The sequence below is a fragment of the Pieris rapae genome, chromosome 13 (assembly GCF_905147795.1).
Source record: "Pieris rapae chromosome 13, ilPieRapa1.1, whole genome shotgun sequence".
NCBI lineage: Eukaryota > Metazoa > Arthropoda > Insecta > Lepidoptera > Pieridae > Pieris > Pieris rapae.
Window position 1 is genome coordinate 7,583,478 of NC_059521.1, and position 21,768 is coordinate 7,605,245.

At 33.4% G+C, this 21,768-nt stretch overlaps 1 protein-coding gene and 1 long non-coding RNA gene across 3 annotated transcripts in view; one reads left to right on the forward strand and one right to left on the reverse strand.

Moving 5' to 3' along the window:
• Positions 1-21,768, reverse strand: part of LOC111001837 (phospholipid phosphatase 2) — a 70,887-nt gene that overhangs the window by 12,311 nt on the left and 36,808 nt on the right. For both annotated transcript variants that reach the window (XM_045630777.1, XM_045630778.1), the window contains exon 2: positions 14,604-14,694. In XM_045630777.1, the coding sequence (XP_045486733.1) occupies positions 14,604-14,694 (91 nt within the window). The remainder of the gene's footprint in view (positions 1-14,603; positions 14,695-21,768) is intronic.
• On the forward strand, positions 5,677-8,185 carry LOC123689632. Its single transcript, XR_006750563.1, has 3 exons — positions 5,677-6,136; positions 7,414-7,712; positions 8,161-8,185. It is a non-coding gene; the product is annotated as an uncharacterized LOC123689632 (long non-coding RNA).

Genomic DNA, 21,768 nt, shown 5'->3' on the forward strand with positions numbered 1-21,768 from the left:
TAGGCATTAGCGGAACTTTTACAGGCGATAAAATGCGCTTGATAATAATATCTAAAAATATATTTGTATTTCCTAAAATTACATAGTTTTCAAGTTAAATTTGCATATACACAGCAAATTATCAAGAAAATGAAGTGATCACATCCGGTTGTAAGCGGGTCATCCGAATTCCAAATGCATCAGACCTAATTGTGCAGAGACGAACATTACCGAGCCTAATTGGTAAAATTTCGCCCATTGCAATAATTCTCTAGAAGAAGAATGGAATAGAATAGATTAAGATTATTATATTCTATTATTATATATTTATATTGAATTCACGTGTTCTATTAAATAACGAATAACTTTTTATATTTAATAAATTATAATAATATTTATCTTTATGAGAAATTAACTATTGGCCTTTGAGGGACCCTGACCCAGAGGATAGGTACTTTAGGTTTTGAAGGGAATCTTCTAATGTGACTTCTAGCAAGACGTTAAACGCTTCCATGAGGAAGGGGTATGAAATAACGTTCAACGCTCCTGGAGGAACGAACAAGAGAGATAGTGAATGTATTTCTCCACTGGAAAATGATAAGTATGCAATAAATTGTGAATTGTAAGTAAGCAATATAATTCCACTAAAAATCAATTTTTACATACACATTATATATACTGATTGCATACTTAAGTCTTCCAGTGGAAAAGAGATGCAGCGCATGCGTACAATGAGCGTAACAGGACATTGAGTCATAGTTTTTCGTGCGTGCAGCAGCGTGTTCATCGATTTATAAGACGTTGTCACGTCAAAAACTGTACGAAAAATAGCTTTATTATATTTCGGTTTCATATAGCCGTATAAAAATCTTCGCTGTATATATGCGTTCACCCCAATTACCAAGTTAGTAAGCAGTCACCCACTCATCAATTTTTGTCTACTTATAATGCTTTCTCTCCATTTAGGGTTTGATTGGCTCACTGACATGTGTTTCACCTAGATGTTTGACATTCAAAATAAATAACATAACAAATAATAATGTGGACACTGTTTTTTCGGACCTATTTTTAATAAAATCTAAATTTGAAGCCATTGGTTTGCAGCTAAATCTCAGCAAATGCGAACTGTTCATAAATAACTGCGACTTAAATTTAAATACAGTAAAACAAAAATTTCAGATTTTGGCTCCAAATATTAAAATAGTTAATAGTAATTCCCTTTACCTTTTAGGTTCTCCAATTTTTGATGAATCTATTTTTGAATATATTAATAATTCTATTAATAAATTTAAAAATTCTGCTGATCGTCTCCTTGAAATTAGTCCGCATTATGCACTTTGCATCTTAAAAAACTGTCTTTTTGTCCCAAAATTTACGTATGTGCTCCGTTGCTGCTCCTTTTGGAATCACCCAGATCTTTTGACACAAGTAGACGACGTAATCAAAATTAGCTTAGAATCGCTTCTTAATATACAGCTGAACGAGCAATCGTGGACCCAAGCATCATTACCAATCCGTTATGGTGGTTTGGGGATTCGCAAAATTTCCAGTGTCGCTTTACCAGCCTTCCTATCTTCTGTCCATAGTTCAGCAAATCTCATAAGTCAAATTTTAAGGGCATCCCCTTCAAACTTTGAGATTGCTGGCTTGGAAGAAGCTAGAAACGCTTTCTTAATTGCATGCCCAGGTCAAAATTTTCCATTTTCTCTAAATTCACAGAGGAGCTGGGACGACATAGACAGTAAAATGACTTATGACAATCTTTTGAGCCGTAGTACAGGTTCAGCACGTGCTAGGCTTTTGGCCGTGGGTACGCATGAGGCCGGCTATTGGCTTCACGCTTACCCTTCGTCAAATACAGGAACATTTCTTGAACCTGACACGCTCCGAATCGCAACCTGTCTGCGGCTTGGGGTACCGGTCTGCGCTCCTCATACTTGTCCCTGTGGCAGTGATGTCGACAAACTAGGACATCACGGACTATCATGTCAAAAAAGTGCTGGCCGCTTCTCGAGACATGCCGCACTCAACGATATCATACATCGGTCCCTTGCCACCGTCAACGTGCCTAATCTACTTGAGCCGACTGGAATTGCTAGAGACGATGGCAAGAGACCGGACGGTATGAGTTTGATTCCATGGAAGATGGGTCGGGTTTTGGTATGGGATGCCACCTGTTCAGACACACTGGCCCCTTCCAATCTTCATGGAACTAACAAGAGAGCTGGTGCGGCTTGTGATGCGGCTGAAAAAGCTAAAGTCTGCAAATACAGGGGTCTAGGCTCTGAATATGATTTTGTCCCATTCGGTGTCGAGACCCTTGGTCCGTGGGGTCCTAGCGCATTAAAGCTTTTTAGGGAATTATCAAAAAGGTTAGTCGACATCACAGGAGAACGAAGAGCTGGCAGCTACCTCGCACAAAGAATTAGTCTAGCTATTCAAAGGGGGAACGCTGCTAGTATCTTCGGAACTTTGCCTAAAGGGACTCCTTTTAATAATATTTTTTAATAATTAAATTTTAAGGTAGTTATTAGATATATTTTTAGTTTGTAATTGTATATAAATATTTTTTGTAATCAATGTACAACAAAGTAATATATAATGTTAACATGTCATTTAGTCATAGAAAAAAATAAATAACAACATTTTAATCAAACATTTCGGAAATTTAATTCCGAGTTAAAATCTCGTATTTCGGGTAAATTTGTATATAATGTTATCTTTACGACCGTAAATATATCAAGTCATATCGGGTTTATACTTTATATCCTACATTCTATGAGTTACAGAAAATATGTAAATACATTTCCAAAAAAAATACTATGTATTTATGGAACGCAGAAGAAATTAGTTTATTCGCTAATCAACCTTTGAAATAATTTACTGAAACCAGTACTTAATCTTATAATAAGTAATTAACAAAAACGAAATAAGTATAATTACCCTATTAACTAAGGTACGTTCACCACAACGTAACCACGTAAAAATTAATTACATATATGTTTCTATAATAAGTACATCTAATATGTCAATTATGAAATTGCTATTGTTTGCATTAGACCCTCGTATTGATATGACATATGTATATATAAAAACAAATAACATAATACATAAAAATATATCTAATAACTAACCTTAAAATTTAATTATTAAAAAATATTATTAAAAGGATCCCTTTAGGCAAGGTTCCGAAGATACTGGCAACGTTCCCCCTTTGAATAGCTAGACTAATTCTTTTTGCGAGGTAGCTTTCAGCTCTTCGTTCTTCTGTGATGTCGACTAACCTTTTTGATAATTCCCAAAAAAGCCTTAACGCGCTAGGACCCCACGGACCAAGGGTCTCGACATCGAATAGGACAAAATCATATTCAGAGCATAGACCCCTGTATTTGCAGACTTTAGCTTTTTATTACGTAAATGACGCCAGCCACTTGCCGTGCGGCTAAATCTTTGACGTTACATAGAGATGAGGAGTTTCTTTCCATCTCATACCGCATTTACCACGGAGTTCAAAGGAGTTGTTCGGATCGGAACCTCCAGTTGCATCATAGGAGTTCGAGGTAGAATAGGTCTCTAGGATATTTTACTCTTAACACCACGACGTGTGTCGTTCTACAACTGAGAGTTCTTCCAAAGACTACTGATTTCTTTTTATGAAAATCTTGCAGGATTCCAGTACCTCATTAGGCACTGGATACACACTGGATATAATTTCGTTATGTAATGACATAACGAAATTGCCCTAAGTCTCAAATATCCTTAGTTTCTTTTATTATAAGTGACAACACCGTGTGAAGATCCTCCCCGGCGTTACGTAATATTGTCAATCATAATTGAATAGTGGTTACGATTGAGCCAAAGCGTATTTATTATTATAAATAAAGCTGCAAATCTATTGATGTTATTCAACTAAATAAGCTACGAAGAGTTAATCTGTACTGTACAGATTAAAATTAATGATTGACGTCAGAGAACAGATCTCTCATTTAAGCGTTGTGTGACAATTGATCCTGATTTTATGTATGTGTATTTAATCAGATCTGATAAAATGTTTTCTATGCGAGTGTTATGCTAGGAAGAGTGCGTATTGTCCTAAAAATGTCAATGACGCCTAAAAGACGGCGAGTGTTAGGTACAGAAGGCAGATCATATTAGTTAGTCAGCAATTGTAATAGGCAAGAAAGGTTTAAGTGTAAGAAAATATAAAATCACGCAATTTAAATAGAAAAGCAGTAGTGCTATAACCTTCTTGACACCGTATTTCGGTATCTGTTCAATTATCAGTCTTCTTTTCTAATAGGCGAGTAGGTGATTATCTTTCCGTATCGAGACGCCGTCGACTTTTTGGGTCTAAGACATGCCGGTTTCCTCACGAGATATTCCTTCACTGTCGCGTAAGTTAAAATATGCACAGAGTATAGTATATATAGTGTTAGTTGTTTTGTACTCACTATTCAATTAATACCGTCATAGATTAATTAATCGGGGTTATATCGCATGACATAATCAAAATTTCACTTTTAGATCAGCCGAATAAGTTATTTTGGAATGCAGACAAGTTTTTATTAAATTAACGTGTTGCAGTGTGACCCCATTTTAAACGTGAGTTTATTATTTAACCTACTTTGGTCTTAATTCGTATCACTTTAAAGTCCTAATCAGAATACCTCATCGTTATGTAATTTGATAAATGTAATTAGCGAATGAGAAATAAAGTTATTGCACATGTGTTCAAAGGCTTTTTGTTATTAATAAAGTTAGAGAAACTACTGCTGCTTAAAACTTCATATTTTAGATTAAGTCAATTAATAATTAATTAATATTACTTATTTTTAATTGGTATAAACAAACTATTTGTCTAATACTTCGCAAAGCTACAACTCCAAACCGCACCATTTTTTATAGTATACATATACTAACAAAGAAACTAACAAAATCAAAATCAAAGAAAATCCGTCAGTCCCCCGGTAAGTATCTACATTATCTATTATTACATAAAAGGTAGTTAAATAACTCTATTCAGCCATAAGTGTTGGCCAATTTTGTAACAACTAGGAACCAACAACAGAAAGGTTAATTTCAAAATTATAAAGTATTCCATAGGCCACCGTTAATTTCCCGCCAATTTGTTGACAGCCGGAAGTGATTATCTGTGCTTTTGTTTAGTGGAGGAAGTGATTTAGTGCACGTGCGAAATACGTAATTGCTAATTCGCAATCTGCAAACAATAAACGAATGAAAAAAAGATCGTAATCGAATCACGTTTCAACTGCTTAGATTAAAAAATATTGTACCTTTGTTTTGTCAAGAATAAGAACAAAAGAGATATCACAGAATAAATATTGTATATAATCTGTAGAATGGAAGTTTTCCGCTATTCTGTGAGTAAGCTGATTCAAGATTTAATATATAATAATGATTTCAAGATTTAATAATATGCGATATATTAGTTCTATATAAAATATATATAATAAGCTGTAAAAAGTCAAGTGACGTGTAGCAGTGGGGTATACTGAACTAAACTGGTTTTCAGGCTATATAAGCACGGCGCGCTGTATGGTCGGGCGCACTTCTTCGACGCTCGCACTAGATATAGGACGTTACTATTGTTGTTGAATTTGTGGTTAATTTCGTGTAATTTAATTTGGTTATTTTTAGTAATTTTATTTGTTAATTTCTTACTTCAGAAGTGGGATTCGTTCTCATTTCTGATTAGTTTAAATTAACGCCCACGTGGTTTTATTTTAGTCAGTTTGAAACGCGAGTGATATACGTTTAATAAAAATAATGGAGGGTAGGCGGTGAACACGTAAAAAAAAGACGGTGTGCCCGTCTCTGGGCTTGAAGAAACGTTACAGTCGATATTAAACCGTCAACCGACGCAAGCGACTGAGCTATGTCCACCAGTGGTGTCACCACAACAGTGCTCAGCAACACCACCGCGAGGGGATCGGCCCTTTGCACCGACATGCGCAACACCATCGGATTTGCTGCTTTCTTCCTTAAGTGACACTCGTTACCACCTGGTACTGACGGTTCGCACAATGGTACTGAGAACGCTCCGGTGCCAAGTTCAAGCAGCGCATGCGAGTCAAGCACTGATCTGGTACTTAATCAGGTGACCGACAAACTAGTAAGTGCGTTGAGCACAATTCTGGTAAGATCTAACTCCATTTATATTTCTAATTTTGATCCGTCTTTCAAATATTTCGATATATGGTGTGAGCAGGAAGACTGCGCGGTTGTCTAATTATTGGGTTGACCGTGAGTGTGTATCTCTGATTGGATATTGTTTGAAAGGGGATGCTAAAGTGTGGCTAAATGAGTGGCTTAGCAATGATCATAGTTGAGACAACAGACTCTGATAGTTATCTCATGTATTGCGTGTTGTACGAGGAATGAGTGAAAAGTAAATTGTCGCAGTAGTTATTCGGGGTATTAAGGACCCACAAGTTCGCGCCGCCGCGACTTGTGCTAATTTATCATCGGAAGGCTTAGTTAAATTCCGCTCATTATATACCCAGCCCCTAGAACCGCGCTCTATAATACAAAATCATGTTAAAAGGCCAAATTTGTGAGATAATTCCCGAAAACGATATAATTTTCAGTCTAATATTAAATGTTTTTCATGTGGGGAAATTGGTCATATACAAATTTTGTGTCAAACTAAGAATGAAACCGCACCAGAGTGGGTCTCTACATCAATTCAGTCATCTACAAACAATTCAAGTTTAGATAAAAGGCAGTTTTATAACATCAAAATTATTTGCACATTTTGTAATAAGGTAGGACATAAAACGGAGGACTGTTTTGTTCGACAGCGTTCCGAGTCGAGCGGTAGGCTAAATTAGTTATAGTTTACCGCCCTTATAAAATGTCGTATGATGAAAAATTACGCGTTAGAGATATCATAAAAGATGTGTTGAATCAATAAATAATTAGAGATAGAGATTTGTAAAAAAAAAAGCGATTCAGATAGGCTTTGTGTCGACTTTAAACTTAAAACTCAAAGACAGTTGGAATACCCGCTTCCGTTAATTGAGGACCATAATATTGATTGGCTAGATAAAGCTACCTATGAAAAGGCTACCTAGCCTTGATATGGCTACTGGCTTTCACCAGATAAAATTAAATAAAAAAATCGACACCACTCCCGAGATTCGTAACACCTGAGGGTCATTATGAGTACATAAAGATGCCATAAGAATTAGGTAATGCACAGGTTGTATATCAACGAATTATATCAAATACGTTACGATTTTACATAGATAAGGCAGAGCCCTTGTGTGTTGTAATTGTGTATATGACGTATTATTACCTAGTAAAACAATAGAAGAGGGTTTAGGGACATTACATGATGTGTCAGAGATGGGGGTAAGGGTAAGGGACCCAGACAGGCCTTTCCATTAATTTAAAAAAAAATGTAACTTTCAGACTACGGAGATCGAGTATCTATGCCGAGTCATTAGCAATGGTCAAGATATGAAGACATCGTGCATTGCGAGGTTGACTCGCATGGGTGTGCATTTCAATGGCGGCGATTTTGCATTTGTGCCAAGCTGTTGGTAAGCTAGACTCCTGTATGCGCGGACCATATGTGGTTTTAGCGACGTTGTCGCAGGACAGATATGAACTAAAATTAGTCGCTGGTTCTTATGGTAAAGCTGCCGCGGAATACATGTTGCCCTGGCGCGGGGAATGGACCCCTGATGTGTGTGCCGCATTCTTTGAGAGTAAGTAATTTTTACTTGCCTTTTCAAAACTTATGTATGTTGATAAATGTTTGTGAAAACTGTCATTTTATTAGAACTGCTTATCATATAGGTAGTACCTATTTTGGTAAAGACCTGCGGGAGTCTTGTGTGATAGTAATGGAGTCGCTCTTACTATCAAAAGCAATGGAGTCGCTCTTGCTTAGTGTGATGTACAGTAATGGAGTCGCTCTTGCTTAGTGTGATGTACAGTAATGGAGTCGCTCTTACTGTTAAAGCAATGGAGTCGCTCTTGCTTAGTGTGATGTACAGTAATGGAGTCACTCTTACTGTTGATAGCAATGGAGACGCTCTTGCTATGTAAAAAAAAAATGAACTAATGTTGTGTCGAGAGTAATGGATGCGCTCTTACTTTCGATGAAGTTATGTTAATTTAACGTTATAATAACAAAAATCATGTAATTTTTAGGTGGCGCTGATGATGACGATAGTCCTTCACCACAACCACCGCACGTGATACAAGAGTCATCAGCAGGTCAAGTTTCAACATGCCAACCTGCCTATCATCACACGGGCGAGGACGCACCGTCGTCAGGAGAGGCCGAATAAGCTGTAAAAAGTCAAGTGACGTGTAGCAGTGGGGTATACTGAACTAAACTGGTTTTCAGGCTATATAAGCACGGCGCGCTGTATGGTCGGGCGCACTTCTTCGACGCTCGCACTAGATATAGGACGTTACTATTGTTGTTGAATTTGTGGTTAATTTCGTGTAATTTAATTTGGTTATTTTTAGTAATTTTATTTGTTAATTTCTTACTATATATTTACTTAATTTACATTAGAATTTTAAATTTATTAAAAGTGCGACGCGGGCTCACAAATTCTATGGCTGGACCATTGCTGCAAATATTAAAGAGCGTAATCCATTTCAATAGTATTTAAGCCGTAAAAGATACCACACCACTTGTATTTTATACTGAGTTTAAAATGTCAAACTAATTTAAATGACTTTACTAATAGAATACTCTTTTTTACCTCTTGAATTGACTTCTGAGAGCAGATTAAATAGTACTCAAGCATACCGGAGACTAATCTATTACTATTCCTTAGATAAGTGGACTTAATGTAAAATAAATGAGCTATCTCAATGATAATGTAATGATACTTTAAGGTTCGTTATAGTTTTGTATCTATATGCTGTTTTAGAGACCATTTATTTGTATTTTACGAATATTTTATTTTTTGACTAGACAGGTGTTTGATTATATTCGATAGTAAGTTATTATTTTTAGTAATAATAATAATTTATTTGCAAGAATTTGGTTCTATTATATTATGGTGGTACAATTTAAACTTCGCATATTCTGCCAGATATAGTGTCTCGCAAATTTGTCCTAAATAGAGAATTAGAATTATGAAAAAGTTATCACATTATAAATCATACCATTATAGTCAATTCTTATATTATTTTATACTTATATTATATTATTTAAAACATATCTACCTACCTGTTTCTTAACAAACTCATGCTAAAATCCTTATGAATTTACGTTGTGTTAATGTAGCAGACATATGCAACGAATGAAAACAATATTTTTCACCAAGATATAATTGGATAGTAAAGTGATATGAATATATTTTTAGTTGCTGTCTACTGGACTGGATGGTAAAACAGCTTACAAAGAAAATAATTTAGAGGAAGAACTAGCAAGACATTTCGGGTAAACTTCGCACAGAAAACTAGAAAGATCCATTTATTTAACTTTAAAGGTGATTCGGTGATTGCTGAATTAAAATGTTTCCTACCCTTTCATTAGATAAATGTTTCAGAAATAATAATTGGGATTCTATAATAACCAAGACATAGGCTCTATCTAGTCCAAAATACATACAGTGTAGGTATATTAATATATATGTATATGTTGAGAAATTGAAAGTCAGTTTAAGTGGCAATAAAAGTCGCTGGTATTACTCATAAAAAACTTTGTATAATACAACTTTATGGTATTGCACTTCAAGTTTGTTATATTAACTTTAGAGATGAGGAAGCGCGATTTTACTCGCGATTTCTTCAAATCTTTATTGATTGTATTCATTAACAAATTGTAAGTAATAACTAAAATGAATCAGTGGCATTACAAGCAAAAAGGTCTGAGATACAGAAGTATCTGTTTTATGATCAATGAGTTTTAGGCAAGTAGCCAGCCAATCAGCCTGTCTGACACACGCCGTCGACTTTTTGGGTCTAGTAGAGCGAAATAGAGTAAACATTCTATCTATGCTATAATTCCCGGCTCGTGAAACAAGACTTGATAGATGCGTAAAAGTCAGAAGTACATAATGCAAAGGCCCAAAAAAGTTTTTAATTGTATACAACCCTCTGCCGATAAAGTAAACCGCAAATAAAAAAATATTATTTATTATCGAACTATTTACACAATCGTTTCAGGAAAACGATAGATTTGTCTCAGTTCGCGATAAGGCTGACACTGAACTTTAAAGGAAATCGTCACGAATTAGGTGCGTCAACGCTGATAACGCATTTTGACGTTGACAGTATCAGAAAATTGTATTTGTGATTAACTCTACTAAATTGTCTGTGTGTCGACCGAAAACTTGTAACCCACAACGGGTTATGGGTATGACGCACATTTCTGCGTATTAATTATCCTTTTTCTTCATAGACAAGTCCTTGCCTGTTTTCCCGTATCATTTAGATGTTTTGTGAAGATGTGTTAATAGAAACAAAATCCCTTGATTAATAGATTGAGAGACATCTCTCAATCTATTAATCGAAGGTCTTTTAGTGGTCAAACGTACATACGTTTGATCACTAAAAGGGTGTCAATACAGTATGAAATTTGATATGACTGTACATGTGTCAAGTTTGTGCGTGACTGTACGTCGTGACAGCTTTGAGAAGGTGTCAACGTTATGTCAATAATGTCAAGTATCGTATGGCCACCCAGTCGAATGTCAATATAGATATGTCGGGGTCACATCTATGGTCTGTCCTGTGGTTGTTTAAAGTCTAATAATATTTAAACAACAAAACATTTTCAGAATATTTATGTAATAATCAAACAGATATTATTAAGAATATGTGAAAACTTGATATCATAACATAACTATGAAAACGATAGTTCCAGTTTAGAAATAAAACATTAGTTAAAAAAATCATAAAATTAACTTATTGTTAACACATAAATTAAATGAAAATTAGGGCAATTGGCGGCCTCATCGCTTTCGAGCGATCTATTCCAGTCAACTACTGTGAAAAAATAAGAAAGAAAAAAGTTACTCACTTTTAGATAAGGTTGCTTACCTTATCTAAAAGTGATATGTAGTTATTTAGACAAAACTAAAGGAACAAAACAAAACAATGAAATCTTATGGAAACAGGGATCAGGACAATATTAAAAAAGGACACTCTGACTCTGACTGGTCAAAAATTATTGTGATTCTCACTATAATTATTGACCAGTCAGTACCGAATTAGGGATACTATCATGATTTTATATTATAAGCTCAATTTATTATAAAGAACTGAAAATACCACAAGTAGGAATGGTATTTTAACAAAAAAAAACAGTCTTAGTGTTTAACCGCGAATAATGCAAATATTATTTAAGTAATAGAAAACAAAAAACTATATTTGTAAGCTATGTATATTAATGAAATTCCCTTGATTTGAGAATTGGCAGTTAACGTAAAAGTAGAAGCATTTAATGTATATTTCTTTTTTTCACGTACATAAGTGTACATTGTATTATCTATATGAGTAAATAAAAGACAAAAATATAAAAATAAGAAAAAGAATTCTCTTATAGCAAGTCTCTCACATTATAATATACGTTTTTTATAAACAAAATAGTATCGTCACGGTAATATTGTTCAATGAAAAGTGTCGAATTTCTGTGACCACACACAGAGTGTAACTGATATAGATGAATTCTAAATAGCTCGTTAAATAGTTGTAATCTACACCGTTGGATACAGAAGCAAATTGTTAAAATAATATGACCATTCCACTCTATAGATATACGTAACACGTTTATCTCCAATATTGGAGTTACAAGTACGAGAAAATTACACCCAAAGTTAAATACCATTTGGACGTAATACAGAACATTTAATATACTTATTGATTAATTGATTGAAGCATAGTTAATTTAAAATAGTTAATTAATACGTTTTTGAAGTTACACTCATTTTAGCGCGTTTCAGAAAAATAATAAGAGTATTTTTATTTTATTTTTATCTTGTTATACCAAAGAATTATAACTACTAACGCGTGTACAAAGGTACACACCCGCTTTTTGTTTTTAAATTTATCGCACGTACATTATATACTAAGAAAGACAATGTACTAATAATTGCTCTTAGAGGGGCAATGTGTAGGGTTGTATAACTGTGTGTGTGTGTATTTAATTTTAATTTGGTAATATTCGCCAAACAACCAAGCTGAGGTCTTCTTCCATAGCTTTATCATTCCTATTATCAATATATTTTAAAATTTCGTTGTAGAAAAATATTTTTTTGAAAGATGGATGATAATTTAAATACAGTTATAGAATGTAACTGTCTAACCACAAACCTAAAGCAATATAAGCTGTGGGTTGACGTGCAAATTACGATTTCATTATATATAATTTAGTATCTGCTATTGTACTAGTAAAGATGAAGTAACGTAGTAAAATGATATTGCTTCATTATTACCAAGTAAACGTTACAGCATTTTACATTATTATTTTATAATTGTTCAAGATTGTAATTGTAATTGTAAAATATAGTATGCTTATATTACTTTAATTTTAAAACATTAGAAATCATCTCAGCTTAAGAATGGTGGTTCAAAAAATACTTTTTTAATGTGCGCAAAAACCGTTGGTGGAGAAAAACATATTGAGATACAAAAGGCATATTACCTACACAAAAATGATCAGGAAAACGCATGGGGTTGAGCTGTAGCAATCTTTAAGGATTGTAGTGCCATGTACGTTTCTATATTTATGAGGTGTATTCATTTTGATTGATTATCATTATATCTGTATTAAATTTAGTAGATATACTGAGTTGTAAAACCGGTGTTTTAATATTTTAACTTAATATTTATTTTACGTTCTGTTGTAGGAATGAGGTCTTGTGGAATATGTTGTGTCCTTATTTTAAACAGACAAGTAGAAAGCCTAAGCTAATAAGTATTAAAAGTAAACAGTGTATCCAAAATGGCTTCATGTGTCGATGTCAACAATGAGTGTCAAGTGTCATCCCACGCGTCAAATGACACCGCGTCGAATTGATGACTTGAAAAATAACTTGCGATAACATAAGAGGTTTGATTCTGGTAACGATAATATATTTTATCGGACCAGAGAAATATTATTTAATATTATGAGAAACTAAATTGCGAATATAACCAAGATTAAAAAAGTCAGTTGCGTTACAATCTTTTTGGTCCGGGCCTCATATTTCTGTAACTGTTTCATTTTATCATTTGTGAACTATTTGTTTTCCTTAATCGTTCGAGCAAATGTAAAACAGAAAGTCATTTTTTTCCTGCACAGACGGGGACCGAACCTACGACATCAAGGATGGGAGTTGCAGATTAATGCCTTAAGCTAACATTGCTCTCTTACCTTAAAACTTCAACGTTGAATAAGTAAATTTAAATATTTTATTATTTTGGGATATAACTATCACACACAACAATATACGAGTTTATACAAACTATATATATTGATTTCTTCAAGAAGATAATTTAATAGAAACCTCCGCATCTTTTCCTATAAAAGTGTGCTTCTTTCATATAATTAAAACTAATACGTTAAACTGCGCGACAGAATCAACCCGGCAGATGTTCGTCGCGGTTCGTTATCAAGTTCTTCGAAGTTTTAACATAAGAATGTTTAGCGAAGACATCTTTATCTCTTATACATTTACACTGAGAGCATCACATTATTTTAGGTGATAATATTCATGTCATTTAGATAAAATAACAGCGATTGTATTTAGTAGTTTACAATCGGCGTCTTATTTGTATATTTTTGTACTAACCTAAAGAGGGGCTCACTCATGTGATTGTAATTGTATGTATTAGTTGAAGTAACTTTTCAAAGAGTATAAATTTGTAATTATCTTTATTAGCAATAACTAAGTGTTTAAATAAAAAAAAGAAAAAAAAAGTGTTTTCTTTACTTAGTATATTGTCAAATAACTATGTACATTGTCATCTTTCGTCGAGTTTTATTAAAGAGATAGTCGATAGTGTTTGAGCTTAACCATCAAGATCTATAACCGATTGTATCAAAACATTTTTTACACACGGAAACCGTATTTAGCTCTTACTTAATATAAAATTAATTAACGGATTAAACAGTTCTTGTCTGGAGCTGGATATATTCGGAAGTGGGCTGATCGCTTTAAAAGAAAGCATTTTTAAGCCTACCTAATCCGCTGTTTTGCTGTTAATTATTTTTTCTGCTTAACATAAACTGGTAGTTTTATTTTACCTTGTATATATTTTAATTGTATTTTTTGTAATATTTACGTTTACCTAAATCGTCATACATAGATAACATTTATTGATGTTATGTACTTCTGAATATGTTTGATGTGGAAAACTTTAATATTTAAATAATTTTAAAAAATCCTGAATCTTAATTATTTTATTTTGTGAATAAAATACACGTTTTTTCTTATCATAAATCGCTACTCGGAACGCGCATATATTTTTTTAGTAAAATACTGTGAGTTTTGAAATTTTAGTGATAATTTTGTTTTCAAGAAAGTGGGTAAAGATAAGCCTCGGAAGGAGTAAAAGCATTTGGCAAAGGAAGTGCGTTTTGTTTGATTAGGTGTAGCGCGTGATAGTTTCCAAAAAAGCCTGCATATATTAATCAATCCACTCACCTAGTAACAAAATCGGAAGGTCTATGAGGAGATTCCAAAGAAGATTCCGTCGTGCCTGCATTTCAACTGGGGCTGGTGGTTGTGTGACCGTCTGAAATTAAACAGTAGATTTAATATCATCAATTTATAATAATTAATAAATAAATAAATAAATTTCATAGTTCGGGTACTTACACTATGTTCATGTAAAAATAACATATAAAATGGTTTAGTCAGGTCAGCCTAAAATAAGCATTCAAAGATAATTTTCGTTTAAACTCTTAAAAATTCCAGCCAGTATTCAGTTTTATTATACAAGTGTTTAATGCGCACATCAGCACCAAAATCCGTTGGTACACAGCCGGAGATCGAACCAACGACCCCAGGGATGAGAGTGGCACGCTGAAGCCATAGCTAAAAATATATCAACCCAAAATATATTTTTCTTTCCTAATTTCATTACTTATTTGTTTGCAGTGAGAATACTCTGTGTAGTCTATTTGAAGCCCAATAAAGCGTATTTAACGTAAGTTACGACTGCATTTAACGCACTCATTGCGCAACAAACGACACCCGAACTAAAACAAATATTGAGGTACAATTTTCTTCAAAGTTCATGCCAAAATAGAAGATTATATTCTCTTTGTATAGAAACGGACTTGTTTGTTTTGAGTTCGGATATCTCCTAAGTTTAATTCATAGAGTTTATCTTCTTCAGAATAGTTTACTTATAAACGTAATAGTATCTATTTTCTATTAATAATATTGAATACTAATAACATAACAAAACAAAAGTGTTATAATAACGTATTGTAATAAAAAATTAAAGGTTTAAAACCCTTTCAATTCATATCTTAAATTTTGATTTATTGTCGTATTATAATTAGTAATAAGATTTGTTTAGAGATTGTGCTTTTTTGTATGATAGTTCAACGTGACACAAAACTTAAATATATAAATATGAACAAAATTTACATACTATAGAAAACATGTTCCGATTAAAATTAAGTGTCAATTGAAGAATAGACATGGCAATTCAGCAAGGATAGCATTAAAATACTGTGCCATAGGGACCTAAGTGTTTAAAAGTTATATTATTAATATTCTTCATTTTTAATAATTATTATGTAGTTTAAAAACATTGTTAATACTACACTTGTTTACCTAGTTAAGTTGACAAGTGTAGTATATATAGTTAATAATTAGAAGCGTAAACAAAATGTAAGCAATCATCGCACACTTAAAGCCAATATGAGCCCTTTAGTTCTTACCACAGTAATAAATTGTATTTTAACATTCCCGTTTCCGATAATGTCACGTATTTACGAACTCTTTAATCAGTTAAATTAGTTTTTTGTTCATCCAGTGTACATACTTATATTTTATGTTAATTTTAATCCCATGTATTATCCTAAGAGCAGTTGCAAAAGTACCATAGTACATAACCAACAACGAAGTTCACGATCACCTAAAAATGAGAACTATCAAAGAGGAAATCCGGAGACTGGCAGCTAAATACAAAAAGCGGTTAAGCTGTCATCCGAACGAACTTGCTCGCCAACTCACCATTAGACAGTATGTGAGTCGACTAATACGTTACCATATTGTAGAGCTGGAAGACCCACAGCTTCTAGGCAGAAGATGAGCAGATACTTCCAATGGGTAGTCACTCCACATGACAGCACCACAGAACAAATTCGCTCATAGTCTTAGGACTGATTGCAAATTACCGCAGATAAAAAATTTTAAATATGTAACTTTTTATCCACACGACGTTTAATCAGAAATATTGCATGACCATAAACGCATCGTATTTTACTACGTCCCCAACGCAGTTATTCTACAATTGTGCAGCCATTACATAATAGTTCTGATAGATAAACTGTCTAGTTCCTTTATACGTCTATTATTCCTTGGCCTACTCATCAGTGCGCGCTCTATATACAAGAAATCTGGCCGCTATAGTATTTTCTGGGCTTAGAATTAATCAATCCAGGTGCATTGTTTGTTACACTGGAGATTTTATTATGGTTTAATTATTTTTATTATTAATTATATATTAGCAACAAAAAAGCTGCGATTAAAGCCCTACAATCCGAAAATTAAAGTAATGTAATAACATACTTAAAAATCGCCTTTGCGATAGCTTAACTATTGAAATTCAATTTTAACCTAGTGCTTTCAAACTGAGTGATTGATTAATTTTATGTTTGTAACAAGGTGTGCCTGGAAGAGATCGCTAATTAGCGATAAAGCAGCCTGCACTACGTAATACTATATAATTTTTTTTGTTCTGAGAAAAAGTGTACCAAATTAATATTTTTTTACAATTAAAATACCGATACTAGTTTCTGCGCAGGATAGAATGCACCCACTGAGCAACGTTCAACCCACAGACGTTAAATATTTACCAATCATTTACATAAGAATGCACCTGTTCTCTAGTCAAACATTGTATTAAATATTGGTTCAAGTGATAACTTTGTTTAAAGGTTGATATAATTTAAAACGTCAATTTAAGCATATCAGAAAGTGTTGAATCTGTATTCCTCTTTCACTATCAAGTTTTTATAATAAGTCATGCACCGATCAACATCGTTATACACTTTGTAAATTACAATCAAAAAATAAAAGCCCAAAAAAGCATTACAATAACAATAAGTTTAAGTGTTTATTTTGCATTCTTCTTTCACATACTATTTCATTATAATAAATTATGTATTATCTTATATGTATCATATATATGTATTTAATTATGTAATTTTATTTTAATCAGAGCTGGCGGGACTCTTAGTTATGGCCACTAAGGGTTAAAATGCATAAGCGCTATTTAAAGATTGAAGTTGGCGCCTGGCAGATGATAGTACTGGTGACCCCAGAGGTGGTGCGTACATCGCTTAATAAGTATCCCAATACAGCGAGTAAATGGTGCTATTGGTACACTACCAGGGACTAAAGTTCGTAAATTATTTATCCATTTTCAATTATTATTTCTTTGTTAGTATGTTTTCAATCTAAATTTAAATTATAATAGATAATCATAAGGTCAAAGCGATTCGTTAATGATGGTAAAAACAATGGCCATTGAAATGCCAATTTCAATCAAACGCTTACAAACCGAATAGAGGCAAGCGAATTAATATTAACGACGAATGAAATCCGTTCTGGCGCTACCAGCACCACTTCAATCATTGTCAATGGAAAACTCGTTACTAGGGCTGTTACACAAGTGCGTACTTCGGTACTTGTTATAAACACGTTTAGATACTAAGCTAGTATACGTCTTAGTGCTAAGTATCTTACTAAGTTGTGTATAGGTGATACAAAATATGTAACGTTGATTGTATGATAACGTTGAAAATGATATTTGATATGTCTAAGAATTGTCGAATCTTATCTAGAACGTTGATTAAAACCTGCACCGCGTCATGACGGTGTATCGTCAGTGCCCTGTTTTGACCCACAAAAAACCCTTTTAAAATACAATACAAGTAACTATATCATTTTTTAATATAATAATAACGTAAAACTGTTTTAGCAGATAACAAGAGTTTGGTATGAGTCGAAATGAATAGAGGTAGTAGGTAGGAATAATTTTTCTTATCTCTATCTCCTGTTCTGTGCAAACGTAGGAATTTTCTACTACATTCGGTATTCGGTGTAAGTAAAAAGAACAAAGACAATTATTTAGAAATGTAATAATAATTTTAAAATACTTAAAAGTTGGAATACTAGCTAGTATAAATACTCGTCACAGTTAATGACTAACTAGTGAACTGACATCTACCTGTTGTAACTGTACGATTTATGTTTCGTTGCAAAGGAAATGACATTTTGCAAGAATTTAACGCTATTAATTTCCCGGGCACATTGTGATTAATTTTCCGATTAATAATCAGTTGCAGAAATAATTTCACAATCAATTTATTTAATAGGGTTACCACAGATTAAAATATAGGAAAAATATCCATGCGTATAGTACGTATTTAAATAAGCTTTATTCGTCCTTATCTTATAATTCCCACCCTTAGGCGTGTACTAAATTTCTAATCACCACTATTTGGCTCATTCTATTTTAAGAGCCATCGACACAAAAGCGCCTAAGTGCGCAATTATTATACTGACACCCGCTGACAGTTTGACAGATAACCTAAAAAGGATTGAGATTTGCCGGCCATATTGGAAATTAGCAATTTGCTATTCGCGCCACGGTGCGGGCAGGACGTCTATGGATTGTATATCTAGGGTCATTGTTTAAAGCCTATTTAGAGGTACCATCAAGTATTTGAAACCGTTAACCAACATAAATAGACACATTATCATACGAATCGACGATAAACGAAGTCTCTTAAGGGCTTTTATGAGACAAAGTAAATTTCTAGGTGCTGACATGGGAATTTTAAAATGTCCAATTCGTGAGTAGGTGGTAACTATTTGTTTATAAATTGAGCATAAATAAACCCACGATATACCAGAGATACTCGTAGTATTACATGGTATTTTACAAGTAAAATATATATATCAGCTTTCCAATCAACAATTATTATATAGCCGGAAATCGAACTGGTATAGATTTGCATTTAAATATGTATAAAAATTTAAATAAATAAATCAGTGGCGCTAAATCCTTATTTAGCCTTGGGCCTCAGGTTTTATGTATCTGTTTCATGCTCAATTTCATTTGTCAATCTAATAGGCAAGTAGGTGATCAGCTTCATGTGCCTGACACACGTCGACTTTTTGGATCTAAGGCAAGCCCGTTTCCTCACAGCGTGTTCGTCATTGTTCGAGCGAATGTAATAAACATTCGCGCATAGAAAGAAGGTTCTTTGGTACAAAGCCGGGAATCGAACCTACGACCTCAGGGATGAGAGTCGCACTTTGAAACCACTAGGCCAACACTGCTGATTTTACATAGTATAACCTCAAATTAATTTAGAAATACACGTATAATGTTCGATATTAGTTGACTTCTATTCAGGCTACTAATACTGTGATACAATTTAAAAATATTGTAATGAAATGCATCACTTAATATCAGTTAAACTGTCAGTAGTTAATTATTAGATCATACTACGTCAAAATTATAATTAATGATCGTTTGAACCCATCTTATTCTGTAAACATGTGTTCGCGATAAGATTGTAAGAGTTACGAGTGTTAATTTCTTTGACTTGACATGGATATTTACTTTACAATTTTTTTTTACTGTTAATAATATATCGAGTAGATTGTATTAATACTTATTATATATACATGCCTTTATTAATAAAAATGAATCACAAAATATGTTGCTAAGCGCAAAAGTTGAAAACAGCAGAACCAAGTCGAAGGTTTTTATAGAGAGAATATTAAAAAAACCTAGTATTTAGTTCTTAAGTTTTGAAGCTATACTTCTTCAAATAATGAGAGTAAATTTTTAAGATGCGACACCCCCAAGTTAGCTATAGTCAACATTCTGATATTTTGTGATATTTAAATAAACTTTATTTAACTTCATAAAACTTTCAATATATTTAATAACTTTTTCTATTGTACATTTTCGAAAAGATTTTATTTTTAATTACAAAGAAGTATAACTTCTCTTAACATAACTTCTCTTTTTTTAATTCGTAAAAGCGAACAGTCTCTATCATAGCATAGGGAAATGTTTAATACGTTGGTATGTTGGTTAAGTTCCTCCTTCCAAGCTTGAAACTTATTTTTTTAAACCGCCACAGTGACTCATTTCTAAACCAACGCTATTTTGTCTTTTACGTCAGAAGGCCTTCCTTGAATTCTTGCCTCTAAAATGTCGTCTACATGATGCTCGGAAGGTAACAAATAAATAAACGGTATCTAACAACGGGACTTTCGGCTCCTAACGAAAGTCTATTTCGATTAACTGTCATGTTAATTTCTTACACAGTTTTCTCTAGAGGATTTACTTTATGCTCGACTGGATCCAACTTTCTTGTTGAGCAAAAAAGCTCGTCGGGTGATGAAATAATCATTTCGTATTGCGTTTGACCAGTTTTTATTTTGTCATAGAAACACGATTTTAGGTATATGCGATATGATGTCGTGTCTTGCTTGAATCTCAAATATGCTTCTTAAATTACTTGCTTTGAACATCTGTTTAAAAAGAGTTTAGGATCTTCACGGGCATCTCTTAGAAGAGAGAGTAGACAGAGCGAGACGGGAAACCTTGATTTTAATATCATAGAACTAAAACTCTTTCTTGTATATAAATTTAAAAAAACCTTAACTCTTGTCGTTCTCTAGCGGTTTGAATCTACGTTGGACCCGCTACCTTTTTAACGAGTCCTTTCATCTTATCTGCGTGCCTCTTTCGTTTGCCACTTCTCTGGTACCCCTCCTTTACGATGCTGTTCTATTTTTACTATCTCAATAATAATATCATAAAGGGCCTGTTTCACAATGTATGGATAAATTGCCAAATAGCTATGCAACACATAAATTATTCGAAAGATAAAAGTTCCGAATAAGATGCTTCGCATTTCATGACAAATAGCGCTATCTGACAGTCGTGAAACGCAAAAATACTGTTTATCCTACCAATAAGTAATAAATAGCTTATTTGGAACTTATCCGGACATTGTGAAACAGGCCCTAAGACATATAAAATACACCACAGTAGTAGGATTAGATTTTTTAAAATTGGAACACATCAAGGAAATCTATGTCACGTGCAGTTACCTACATAGTTGGAAGTACGAAGAATGCATGCCCTGCATGTGATGACTGTAGCTGTTTCTATCGTAGTTTCACTATGTTGAGTGAAATTCCTTTGTCATTTAAATATAAAATGTTTTATAGAATGCATCAGCGTTTTACCGAAGTTGGAGTATTGCTTGTTTTTCGATGTCATTGAGAAAATACTTGTAGATTGAAAAGACTTGAAGGTAAAATTCTATTGTTTATAAAAAGTACATTCATATTTCTTTCGATTTTTTTTCTGATAGTCAAGTAAGCGATGAGTCCTCTGTGCCACACGCCTAGACTTTGTGGGTCCAAGGTCGGTTTCTTAAAGAGGCGCACGCTTCAGTCATACATGGTACATATATGGTATACCGTATATAATATAATTTATTTGATTCTAGGGATCTGGAACAATTAATTTCCTGAATTTTTATTTTAATAAAACTTATTCGACTCAAACAAGAAATACATTATTATATTACTA